The sequence below is a fragment of the Hyperolius riggenbachi genome, chromosome 9 (genome assembly GCF_040937935.1).
Source record: "Hyperolius riggenbachi isolate aHypRig1 chromosome 9, aHypRig1.pri, whole genome shotgun sequence".
Classification (NCBI taxonomy): Eukaryota; Metazoa; Chordata; class Amphibia; order Anura; family Hyperoliidae; genus Hyperolius; species Hyperolius riggenbachi.
The window spans coordinates 186532978-186546394 of record NC_090654.1 but is presented as its reverse complement, the minus strand read 5'-3'; the positions used below and the strand labels follow the sequence as shown (position 1 = coordinate 186546394).

The window sequence follows — 13417 nt, the reverse complement described above, 5'->3', positions numbered from 1 at the left end:
TATGCTAATAATGTTGAGAAACAGTAGCATTTGTAGCCTTTCATTTCTAGTATCATCGCTGTGGCAATAAAAATATGTTTGGAGATTTTAGTCACCACAGGATGATGCCAGATGCATATCAAAAGAAACTCAATGAATGCTAAAAAAAACGATTTATTTCCTGGGAAGTTGAAAAATGATTGAATTAAATACAGTAGTGCTTCACTGCATTTCACTGAATATCACTTTTAATGCATCTTACCCAAAGAGAGACTCATTCAGAAACGAACCTTTTGCAGGCCCGTGGGGAGAAACGTACCTTTTGCAGGCCCGTGGGGAGGGAAGTCACAGACACGCGCCTTGTTGTTTTCCTTGAATGCACAATGAGGTTGTCAGGCCTGACCCGCTCCGTCTCTGCTCCTACAACATTAACATCCAGTTGGAGAATTGCTTCCAAAGAAAAATTGTCTCATAAGTTACAATAAGCAAATCAAAGAATACACATTACAGAGGTATCTCTAAAAGCTACTAAGCCCCTGAGGCAGTTAGTTGGCTCTCAGTCACGTTTGCAGTTACAGAAGTTGTGTTAAACATTGATAGCATGAAAAGCGTGATACAGTTATTAGCTATTTCTCACTAAAACTTTTCAAGTGTTCTGATAAGAAGGGTTATTCCTTTGCTTAAAAATAGAGATGGCCCGACCGGTTCGCCAGAGAACTTTTTCCCGCGAACTTTACTGGTTCGAGTTCGCTGTGAACCGCGAACACTTAGCGAGTTCGACCCGCACCCTATACTACATCATTGGGCTAAGCTTTAACCCTCTACATCACAGTCAGCAGACACATGGCAGCCAATCAGACTGCACTCCCTCCTGAAGCCATACTCCCCTTTATAAAAGGCAGCAGCATCGGCCATGTTCTCACTCTGTGTGCTGCTATATTAGTGAGAGAAGGGAGAGACATTGGAGAGATAGGAAAAGCGATAGTTAGGAGGTCTGTTAGCTTACTCCTTGCTGATATTTGTTGATGAAAAGCACCCCAAAACAGCTATTTTGAGAGCTAATGTTCTTCTGATGTGTTTTTTTTTGTGTGTGTGTGCCACTGACACTGCATATACAGCCCTGTCTGTCGCAGCTGGCCCTTGCTAATTGCTGTACTGTGCCAGGCCCAGCACATTCAGTACATACCATTCGCTGCCTCTGTGTGACTGCACTTTGTATTATACAATACCACCACCAGTCACAGAGGCACTATAGACGAGCTGTTGTTTTGACCCCTAATTTATTGCCTGATGAAGCGGACTATGCCTGTGAAACGCGTTGCATCCTTTTGGGTACCAATATTAACATTGTTTATTTAAATTACAGGTTATCGTGTCTGCTTTCTGGAGGTAAGTCCACCACTTCCTCCCAGCAAATTTTAAAACTTTCATTATCTTTTATCCTGCTGGCGCCTCTGTTCTCTAGTGATTACATTGTGTCCACCCCTGGTGGAGGGGTGATCTACTCCTATTCTTCCTTTCTACAGAGATCGACATCTTAATCCTGAGTGAGGACAGGTCTAATCTCTCACCTGCTTTTACAGTGGTTGCCTGTGAGGTAACCCATGTTTGTATCTCTACCTCACATTTATTATTCCACTTTTTCCAATACATACTACACTATATTGGGCTCTCTGTGTTTCTCTTATGCATACCTTTTCCCTGCACCTGTGTGACTGCACAATTGTACTATAGCAGCAGTCACTGCATACCTTATTCCTGCAACTGTGTGACTGCACAATTGTATTATACCACCAGCTGTCAGGTAAAAAAAGTGTTCAGTACCCCACCTTTATCAAAATGAATGAGGCATGGATCCTGGAGGGCTACTGCCTGCCTGAAGACTAAGTCAGTCCCCACACACAGCATTTCTGCCTGCACTCCATGTTACTGCCTGGCCCAAGACTAAGTCAGTCCCACACAGCATCTCTGCCTGCAGGCCGCTTGACTGCCTTCTCCGCCACCACCAACAGGGTCCAGGACTCCAGGTGGATTCCTACAGTTTTATGGCCGCTGCTGCTAGCAGCGGCTGCTACCAAACATAATAATAATTTTTTTGGTGTGTGTACATGCCTAATTTTTCTAGCTGCACTGCGGCTGCAACAACAAAACAAAAGGCATGTACATGTGTCAATTCCCCTTTGTGATCGTTACCTTGCCGCGGTGAAGGGGATTGCGTATCACAATGAAGCAATGACCTATGTGAGTGTGTTGGGGGGAACACCCAAGATAATAAAGTCGTTGCTTCATTGTGGACAGACCAAATTCGATCAGCTGGACAGTCACTGTTGTTCTGTCATTGTGCTACCTCAGCCCGACCATATGGGCTTGAAAACCGCTATTGCCTGCACTCTCGCCATGGTGCGCACCAGTTCAGCATGGCCATCACTACACAAACAGCTGTTTGCGGTACGTTACACAGTGAGTTTGGTCTGTCAGTGTGAAGCAGTACACTACTTACACTAACTGCTGATCCATGTATACACACGCAAGATGTTTTCAAGCACTTTAGGCCTCCAATTTAGCAATTCAATGTGATGTCTGCCTTTTAGGGATTATAACCCTACTGTGCATCAAATCCGTAATATTCCCCGGGACTTTTGGCGTGTACCCCACTCTGCCATGGCCCCCTCCAGGTGTTAGATCCCTTGAGACATCTTTTCCATCGCTTTTGTGGCCAGAAACAGTGTTTGTAGTTTTTCAAGTTCGCCTGCCCATTGAAGTCTATTGCTATTCGAAAAGTTTGCAGGTTCGTGAACTTTTTCAGAAGTTCGAGTTCGAGGTTTCGCGAACCGAAAATCGGAGGTTCGAGCCATCTCTACTTAAAAAATGATTTCTATTTTTTCTACAGAACCTTGTGATCAGTGATGTCACTTCATTAGGGGAACTACCTCCAATCAGTCAATTGGAGTGTCCATGAAAGATGCTACAATACTTAACACAGCCCCCTGGCATGGCATGTACCTATTGAATTGCCCTTTGGCCATACTGATACATTCCTTACCCTCCTCTTATGCACTGCCACAGCCATTAAAATGTCTGGTAGTCATAGCGTGAGGTTCCAAAGGAGTACACAAGACACGAAAAGGAGGTAATGGTCTGAAAACACATTAGGCATTAACCCCCCTGGCGGTATGAAAAATTCCGCCAGGGGGCAGCCCAGCAGTTTTTTTTATTTTTTTAAATCATGTAGCGAGCCCAGGGCTCGCTACATGATAGCCGCTGCTCAGCGGCATCCCCCCAGCCCCGCCGATCGCCTCCGGCGATAGGCGATCAGGAAATCCCGTTCAAAGAACGGGATTTCCTGGAGGGCTTCCCCCGTTGCCATGGCGACGGGGCTGGATGACGTCACCGACGTCAGCAACGTCGGGACATCATTGGGAGTCCCGAACCACCCCTCGACGCTGCCTGGCACTGATTGGCCAGGCAGCGCACGGGGTCTGGGGGGGGGGGCGCGCGCTGCATCAGATAGCGGCGATCGGGCGGGGGCCGGCGGCGATCAGAGTGCTGGCGCAGCTAGCAAAGTGCTAGCTGCGTCCAGCAAAAAAAAAATTATGAAAATCGGCCCAGCAGGGCCTGAGCGGCAACCTCCGGCGGCTTACCCCGTGTCCAGCACGGGGTTACCGCTAAGGAGGTTAAGATGTGCTGCAGAAAAGCTGTTATGTTTCTAGTTATGCATTTGTGTATATTTATATTACACATTACACATACGCATACACTCAACCTCAGGTTCTCTGCCAGAGACCTGGATGTGAGGGTTCTGGGCAGCAATGTCTCTTGAACTGCTCTCTTTTGGACAGAATCTGACGTTTATCCTGGGATATGTTGGAGCTGCTCTCCTAATATAGGAGTAAAAACCCCAAGATTTCCTTCTACCACAGGGGCCACTTAATCTTCACTTGCCAGCAACCTGGCTGTGTAATTCACTATTCACTGTATACTGTTTCTGTGGGCATCTGACGCCTTGTCTCTACATGTCGGACTGACTCTGAGGTCTCCCTATGCACAACTGCTGACATCTTGGGTCCTGGGTGGTGCTGTCTTATGGATCTAGTACCTAGTCCATGTTCTTGAGTTTCTATAATCAGTGTCTCTGTCTTTGAGTCCATCCCTTTCCAGACACTGGTAAGATTTCTCGCTGTTAGACTCTGCAGATGAGTACGTATTGGCACAGCGCCTGGTGTGTTAGCACTTCTTCATGCTAATACCTAAAAATAGCCAGCGGAACAGTAAACAAAAACTTTGCACAATTCACACAATAGATTTAATGAAAGTTATTTCCAATGAAACAGACAGCTAGAATGGGGTATTCATTGCACCATGAGCCATACACAACTGATTACAATGCTGTATAGTAACTGACATGTCAAATTACTGTGCATTGTGATCTAGCTTAGATGCTGTCAGTAATCGCTTGCTGAAGCATTGAAAAGAAAAATACTCCCAAGTACCGGTGGTGACTGAATTAAGAGACAGTACTATGGTATACTTTATGTGCTTGAGTATGACAATTTCTAAAATAGTAAACTCCTTATATATTAAACTACTTGGCCCGGTCCATTGGAGTTTACTATAAAGGGATTCTACTGTAGATAATCTATATATTTTCTCTTTATATACATGCATAAACAAAATGAAACGTAGAGTGTGTGTGCGCTGGGAGTGCCACCTCCCACAGTTACAACAACAGTGTGATCCTTGTTCATACCTTGTTTACACTGCTCAGTGCAACATTCCTGACTCTTTGTCTGACAATGCTCTTTAAAAAGGACACTCCTGTCCTGTAACTCTCACCCACAATAAGAATCTCACAGCTGTGTTGAGGTCAGTGGATTACAATTCAGTTTCACACTTCCTAGATGACACAGATGCCTGTACAGTCTTCACAGATTCCTATTCTAGTTGTGACAAACAAGGGACCATCTTACCAGCTTGTGACATCCTCCTCCCTGACCTCTTGGCTGTCTCCCGAGTCAGTGGCAGATGCTGGATTATTTTAGGTAAACGATGCAGTCTGGGCGATGCCAGAGGGGAATTGTTCCTGATAGATGTGATATTAGAGAGCTTCATGGGTTTGAATTCCTTTATTCTGGTGTGGAGGACTTTACCGAGGAAGAGCTTCACTTTCTGTCCCAGGCCTCTCTTCTTATGTAGCCGGGTTGTGGAAGATGCGGAGTCACTATCACTGGCTGGCTCTTCTTTGCAGGCAAGAATGTTTTGGTTGACTAGATTCTCAGAGACCGCTCCATGCCACCTGAATAACAAGGGGATGCAATCAATCTGCCATATGCAGCTAAAAATTCAAATTTTCTCTTAAGTTTTTTCCTAGGTGTTACTTTCACACCTTACCAATAAAATGCCTTTTAGGCCACCTACAAGCAAGAAAATACCCAGAACAATTATGACTGTACTTTTCCACCTAGTTTTTAGTACTTTTTCAATTGCAGAGTGCTGAAAAGCTGTCCTGCTGATCCACAGCCTCTAAAACTTATAGCCATAGACCCTTAACATGCATGCAGATCAAAAGTTTGACTTAAGTTTGACTGCATTTGCAGCATGCTTGTTACAGGTGTGTGTTTCAGACACTACTGATTCCTAAAGGATCTGCTAGCAGGATACCAGGCAACTGGTATTGTTTAATAGGAAGTAAATATACCAGACGCCATATCACTCGTACTTCAGGCGCCCTTTAACACAGAAGTTCAAAAATTATCTCCAAGGACAGTGTTATGCAAACTTGACTCTCCAGCTGTTAAGGAACTACAAGTCCCACAATGCATTGCAGGAGTCTGACAGCCACAGTCATTATTCATAAAGGCAAATGCATTGTGGAACTTGTAGTTCCTTAACAGCTGGAGACCCAAGTTTGCAGATCACTGTCCTAGGAGAAAAGTTAATTGCATATGGGCCAATAAGTCTTTATGGGGTTTAACATTTGTGTATTTTCCCAAAGTCTGTTCACATGAACTTCCCTCCCTCTTCTACCAAAAATAATGTATAAAAACATCAAATTATCTATTTAAATCCAGAATCTGCTAATGCTCATCTATGGAAGTGTTGCTTATTTTCCACACCTGCACTGACTCATTGACTGGCAGCAAGTTTGATCTCCCAATCTGACAATGTGTTTTAAGTACACACTATTGTGGCATAGCTAATAAGGTGAGCAAAATGTAAATAATATTTGTCATTACTTCTACAGCAGTGTAAAAATGAATTAAAGGAGTTGCTTGTTCCCAACAAATACAGAGTTCCCCTTTAACCACTTAACGACCGCCTAACGTCGATAGGCGTCGGCGGGTCGTTAGTGGTATAGCATGGAAACGGCCTTTCCATGCCAGTTCACGGAGGCTGTCTCCGTGAACAGCTGGAGAGCCGCCAATCGCGGCTCGCCGGCAAAATGTAAACACGCGGGGAAGAAATCCCCGCTGTTTACATCATACGGCGCTGCTGCGCAGCAGCGCCGTGACATAAATCGGCGATCCCCGGCCTCTGATTGGCCGGGGATCGCCGGCATCTGATAGGCAAGAGCCTATCCTATCAGGCGCAGGACGGATATCCGTCCTGCGCCGCTCAGCGGGTAAGGGAGAGGGAGGGAAAGCCAGGGAGGGCGGAAAGCGCTCCGGAGGGGGGCTTTGAAGAGCCCCCCCGGAAAGTGCGGGTAGCCGGCGGCGATCAGACCCCCCCAGCAGGACATCCCCCTAGTGGGGAAAAAAGGGGGGAAGTCTGATCGCTCTGGCTATTTCCTGATCGGTGCTGCGGGCTGGAGAGTCCACGCAGCATCGATCAGAAGAAAATCCCCTGGTCCTTAAAGAGACACTGAAGCGGAAAAAAATATATGATATAATGAATTGGTTGTGTACTATGAATAATTACTAGAAGATTAGCAGCAAAGAAAATATTCTCATATTTTTATTTTCAGGTATATAGTGTTTTTCTAACATTGCATCATTCTATAATATGTGCAGATTACACAACACTCAGCATTCAAAATGAGTCTTTCAGAGCAGTCTGTGAACTAATGACCTCTCCTCTGCCAGAGGAAAAGTAAAAAATTAACTAACAGTTGAGATAATAAAAGTCAGATAACAGCCCTCTCCACGACTTTGAAAGTCGTAGAGATTAATGGCTTTTTTGCATAGAGATAACAACTGGAGTTTCTTAAATCTTCCTGTACTGGAAACAATTAGACTGATGTATCTGATCTTAATGTTTTATTTCTTAGCTGTACTACACATACAAATCATAATATCATAATTTTCTTTCCGCTTCAGTGTCTCTTTAAGTGGTTAAAGATGAACCACAGGATCATAGAAAACAGTCAGTACTGTAAACACTTCCACTGCAAAACCCTTCCACTCAGTACTGGCCCATATGGCCCACTTTTCTCCTGAGTTTTCTTTAAAGGAATCATCAGCCATTTTAATCCCTCCCCCCCCACTCTACTTACCCGTGTCTTCCTCCAGCTCCTTCCTGGCCACATGTCCCACGACGGCAGCTCCGCTCGCATCCCGCAGCTCGGTGTTCCTGCCGGTACTGAGGCCCACCTCAGGGTCAGCCTCGTACTGCACCTGCACGAGCGCCGCTGTCAATCATGGCCACGTTGTCTGCGGTGTACTGAGGTCAGCCTCAGTACCGGCATGGCCACCGGCCACCGACGTCGTGGGACATGTCGTCGTGGGACATGTAGCCGGGAAGGAGCTGGAGGAAGCCACATGTAAGTAGATCGGGGGGGAAGAAAACTCAGGAGAAAAGTGGGCCATGTGGGCTGATGATTCCTTTAAAGTGGACCCAAATTAAAAATACAAGATTTCAGAATTAAAATCTATTTTCTAAATTATAATAATAAATAGCAGCCTGTTTTCAGCTGCATGATGACAAATATAAAATATTTAACCTTTATTGGAGAAACCCCTCCCTTCCTTTCATATTGCTGGGAAAGGATCCGCCAAACTTGTGGAGTAGATGGTGTCTGGAAAAGGAGGAATTGCTAATGGCTGCCACCTGTATAACCCTAGTTATGCAAAGAGAAGGGTGAAAACTAAAAAGCATGCACTGAAATGCTCTTTGGGCTTGAAGGAGTGTTTATTTATCTTTGTATGTGTCAGAGTGGTGCAACTAAATATTTTTAATTAAAAAAATGTTTGGTTTGGGTCCGCTTTAAGGTGATATTTTCAAATCTTATCAATAAAATGCATTTAAGCCATCAGCAACCAAGAACACACAGAATAATTATGACAGTACTTGTTCACTTACTTTTTGGTACTTTTTCAATTTCAGTGTGTTAAAATGTTATTTTAACTAAAAGATGAAAAAGTATCTCCTAGCAGAAATTTAGGAGAAAAAGTGAATTGATTAAGGCACAGTGTGTGAACCTTAATACACAGTATATTATAAGTTAGATCTGCCAGTAACATAATTCATTTTAATGGTTTGTCTTGGACTAAACTTGATGTCCTTCTCATGGTATGATGCCTCTCAAGTGATCTATACAAAGGTATTATTTTTATATCCCATGTTGTTATCTCCGTATTTATACATACCAGAATTCTGTATTGCTTTTTCAGGTTCTACTGCAGCTTAACTAATTGTTAACCAAGTTCGGTTTCACTATTATTTGCTTAGATGCTCCAGACAATGCACAGTGTAGAATATTCTTACTGCAGTCTCACATTTATAGCCAGATTTCATTTTTTTTTTTATTTTTTTTTTTAATTTTATTTCAAGTTACCATTATGCAAAGACCTTTCTGTAAAACATTAGTATACTGCTATATTTTAATCATTCTATTATCTGCAATATTTCCAGCATGCTTCTATTCCACACATTACATTTTTAATACAAGATTCAAAATAAAGGGCCCTAATACTGATCCTTGTGGCACATGGTTGCTAATAAGTGTCCGCACCAAAAATATTTGTTTACGACTACTCTGTCTTCATTTGCTCTTATGTAACCAGTTCTTTAACAATGCATATAAATTATCTTGCTTTCCTTGCAGTACAAGACCCAGAGATGATCAAAGAGATGCTAATTCTCCAAGTTTGTTGCAAATTAAATGCAACTTGAAACTGAGACAGTCAGACTTAATGGTTGCTTACTTTCACTGGCTCCATTTCAAGATGCATGCTATTTGCAACACACCTCTAGTATGACTCCTCTTTATGTCTGTTGGAACTTTTTACATAACATTTTATATAAGGCTATACATACCTTACCATGCCTTTCCTCTTGGCCTGGGGAGTAGAGCACTTGTCCTGCCGTAAAGATTTTTCTTTCTTGATCAGGTTTAGAGACTCTGATGATGCTGATTGCCTTTCCATAATTTCCTAGAATTTCTTTCTTTATCAGACTTCCACACATGCCCTCAAGGGTAGCCCAATAGCCATAAGCTGTCTGCAAGCGTTAATTCTGACTTATCATGGTCAAATTGTGTTTATCAATCACAATCCCTGCAGATCCAGTTTGAAGCACTGGAATGTGTTGACTGCTTTGTGGTGACGGAAAGAGAAGTTTTCCCAAACTCCCTCATCTTTTATAGCTACCAGTAAGTGAAAGATTCATCACGGATTTGTGAAATTCCATTTATATCACTGCTCCGTTCCTGAGATGAATGCACATGCCCTTGAAAGAAACATAAACTCTAATGACAGTGAACACTGTATTCTGTGTCCATGATTATCTCATCTGTCTTATGACTGGGACAGAAGAGTCACACAGAACTTACAGGAATATACCTTACTAGGCTGGGGTCCAAGCCTATGTCTATAGAAAGGTGACACATGCTGAGTCTGCACATGACAATCTTCTAGTTGACCTGGCTGGGGATGCCTTTTTTGTATATTCTTAGGTTAGTCCTTGCAGGGAATCCAGAGTGAGCCTTTCACCACACATAGAATTACTTAACTAGAAGGTCTTTGAGATTCAAGATAGTGGACATATAGAGGAACTGTACTGAAAATAATGTAATTAATAAAATTGCTTTTTTTTTTTTTATGATTTTCATTTATAAATTATTGACTCAGTGTTGGTTAATTGTAACATCTTTTCTCTCCCTGATTTACAATCTGAAATTTATCACAGGTGGAGAAATCTTTAGACCTGCCAGGTGATCTCTGCCGAATGTTTTTGCCTGAGAGTTGTATGCACACAGGGAGATATTGCTTGCTTGGCATTAGGAAAAAGCCGTTATTTCCCACAATGCAACAAGGTTCACAGACCGCAAACTGTCAGGAACTTGGTCATGACATCACACTGTGGGAGGGGTTTCACCACAATACCAGCCATGCAGATGTCCCTGATGATGTATTAGAAAAAAGTTAAAGATTTCTTGTGGGAAAGAGGGTATCGGGGACTGACTGGGATAAAGTTCAATCCTGGGTTAAAGTTCCTCTTTAAAATTGAACTAAATTCAAACAAACCAAGTGGTCCAGTAAAAGGTTTTTTTCCAGTGTCATGTAAATGTTTGTTTTCTACAAATATGAATGCCCTAGGATCACCCTTCTGGATTCTTCATTCATACTAACATATATATGAGATCACTTTGCCTCACATTCGCATATACGATATGAAGAAAATGTGGAAATTACCCTTACCTACTGTCCTATACCTTAAAGAGAATCTGTATTGTTAAAATCGCACAAAAGTAAACATACCAGTGCGTTAGGGGACATCTCCTATTACCCTCTGTCACAATTTCACCGCTCCCTGCCGCATTAAAAGTAGTCAAAAACTGTTTTAAAAAGTTTGTTTATAAACAAACAAAATGGCCACCAAAACAGGAAGTAGGTTGATGTACAGCATGTCCACACATAGAAAATACATCCATACACAAGCAGGCTGTATACAGCCTTACTTCTGAATCTCAAGAGATCACTTGTGTGTGTTTACCTTCTGTCCCCAGCTTCTCTCATGCACTGAACATTACAGGCTTCCTGCAGACAGCTCTGCCTATGTCGTTAATTCCTCAGTATGTGACAGACCAGCTCCTTTCACAGCCTCCAGAGGAGGATTTTTATCCAGCTCTCTTCTATCACTGATAAGATAGCAGAGAAGCTGCTGGCTTATGTAAATAAAACACACACTGGAGTGTGCATAGAGGAACAGTTCAACACTGAAGAACTTGGCAGCCTTCCAGACACAGGCCGACAAGTCTGACAGGGGAAAGATACATTGATTTATTACAGAGATGGTTATAGTAGAAAGAGCTGCAGTAAGCCAGATCACATTAGAATAGGTTTAGGAACTTGTAGGATGGTAGAAAAAACGTTGTAATTTTTGTTACAGAGTCACTTTAAGCGTGTAGACTGTAAGGCCTTTTGGCCAGGGCTCTCTTTTCTTTTGCCTCACAATGCTGTGTAATGTGTGTACACATCTCCCACTTGTAAAATTTGTAGTTAATTTGTTCACTGCTTTAGCGGTTACACCCTCTTGTCTTGTATCAACTGTTGTATTGTATACCTTGTATTGTTATACCCTGTATGCTATTATACAGCGGCACGGAAGATGCTGGCGCTATATAAATCAATAATAATAATGTATTGGGAATTCCTGGGTCACAGTAGGTCAGCTGCTTGGAGGAGGACATCAGGTAAGATCTGTCTACCTGCAGCTCCTGGCAAGGTGTCAGTGTTGGAGCCCATGTTCTTCTAGGAAATCTTGATTTACCATACCTGACACAATGGAGTGGCGATTTATGGCTAGTTACACAGCAGCAGGGTTATTTCGACAGAAATTGCCTCATTTTGCTCTGAAAGCTTGCTATTTACTTCTGCCATTTGGTGGCAGAACAAAAGTGTCAGCCCTGGCTGTTTGAGACATAGCAATTGGAATATGTGTGTATGGCTTATGGCGCATTCGTTATGACATACTGAAGCCGTCACAACAAACCAGTGATGCTCGGATACCCATTTTTATTATTCAAGTTAGGTCGAATTCGAATAGAAAATTATTCGAGTTCGGTCGAATATTCATTTTACTATTCAATTCGACCTCGGAATTCGAGCTCACTATTCGAGTCGGTATTCGAGCTCATTATTCGAGCTGACTATTCGAATTGGCCTTAAATAGCTTTCAACACTTGTTTTGGGGGTGAATGATGCAAGAAACATCTTTTTTTCCAAGTAACAACAGCAAGTGATTATGTGGGGATGTTCCTTTAAAAAAAAAAAAGGTGGAAAGAGAAGTTGTGTCCAAAATTCTGTTCAGTACTGTATATACTTCTTCTTCTTCTTCTTCTTTATCTTCTATATCTTCTTCTTCTTCTTATTCTATATCTTCTTTTTCTTCTTCTTCTTCTATATCTTCTTCTTCTACATCTTCTTCTTCTATATCTTCTTCTTCATCTTCTTCTTCATCTTCTTCTTCATCTTCTTCTTCATCATCTTCATCTTCTTCATCTTCTTCTTCTTCATCTTCTTCTTCTATATCTTCTTTTTCTATATCTTCTTTTTCTATATCTTCTTCTTCTTATTATTTTTCTATTTCTTCTTCTTCTTTTTCTATATCTTCTTATTATTATTATTTTTCTATTTCATCTTCTTCTTCTTTTTCTATATCTTCTTCTTCTTCTCCTTCTTCTTCTTCTTCTTCTTCTTTTTCTATATCTTCTTCTATATCGTCTTCTTCTTCTTCACTTATTTCTCTTCTATATTTTTTTTTTAAAGAAATGCAGCTATTTTTGAGCGTGATAAATAGCTGGTGGCGCATGGTGGAAGTGCCATTGTATGTGCTCCCTGGCAGTGGAAACACACAGACAGCAGGAGGTAAATTCAGCAGCAGCAGCAGGAGGAGGATGATTGTGTGGCAGCAGGCAGTCAATGAGGCAGGCAGCGAGACATAATAGGCTGTGGTACCTAGCGGTGGTACCAGGCCGTAAATACACAGCATGAGTTTCCAGACAGCGGTCGTGAAGCCCACATCATGTCCAATACACAACTGGGACAACACAGTTTTCAACCCGGACACCTCTAAAAATAATATCACAAATTATTAAAAAGTATATAAGTTTTTTTTATTTTTTTAAAAGAAATGCAGCTATTTTTGAGCGTAATAAATAGCGGGTGGCGCATGGTGGAAGCGCTATTGTATGTGCTCCCTGGCAGTGGAAACACACAGACAGCAGGAGGTAAATTCAGCAGCAGCAGCAGGAGGAGGATGATTGTGTGGCAGCAGGCAGTCAATGAGGCGGGCAGCGAGACATAATAGGCTGTGGTACCTAGTGGTGGTACCAGGCCGTAAATACACAGCATGAGGTTCCAGACAGCGGTCGTGAAGCCCACATCATGTCCAATACACAACTGGGACAACACAGTTTTCAACCCGGGCACCTCAGAAAAATTAAACCTTTTATTTTTTAATGTTTTTTTTTTTTTTTTTTTTTACAGCAAATTACACAGAT

General features: G+C 42.3%; 1 protein-coding gene across 2 annotated transcripts in view; it reads right to left on the bottom strand.

Annotated features, from left to right (window-relative positions):
- The window catches only part of C9H3orf49 (chromosome 9 C3orf49 homolog), a 39321-nt gene extending 29932 nt beyond the window's left edge, over positions 1-9389 (bottom strand). Inside the window, exons 1-3 of one of the 2 annotated variants that reach the window (XM_068251757.1) lie at positions 9232-9389; positions 4947-5272; positions 299-429 (exon numbers count right to left, since the gene is read on the bottom strand). In XM_068251757.1, the coding sequence (XP_068107858.1) occupies positions 299-429; positions 4947-5272; positions 9232-9341 (567 nt within the window). In that variant the 5' untranslated portion in view covers positions 9342-9389. The remainder of the gene's footprint in view (positions 1-298; positions 430-4946; positions 5273-9231) is intronic. The other variant, XM_068251758.1, reaches the window with a different exon arrangement.
- Between the last annotated feature and the right edge of the window lie 4028 nt (positions 9390-13417).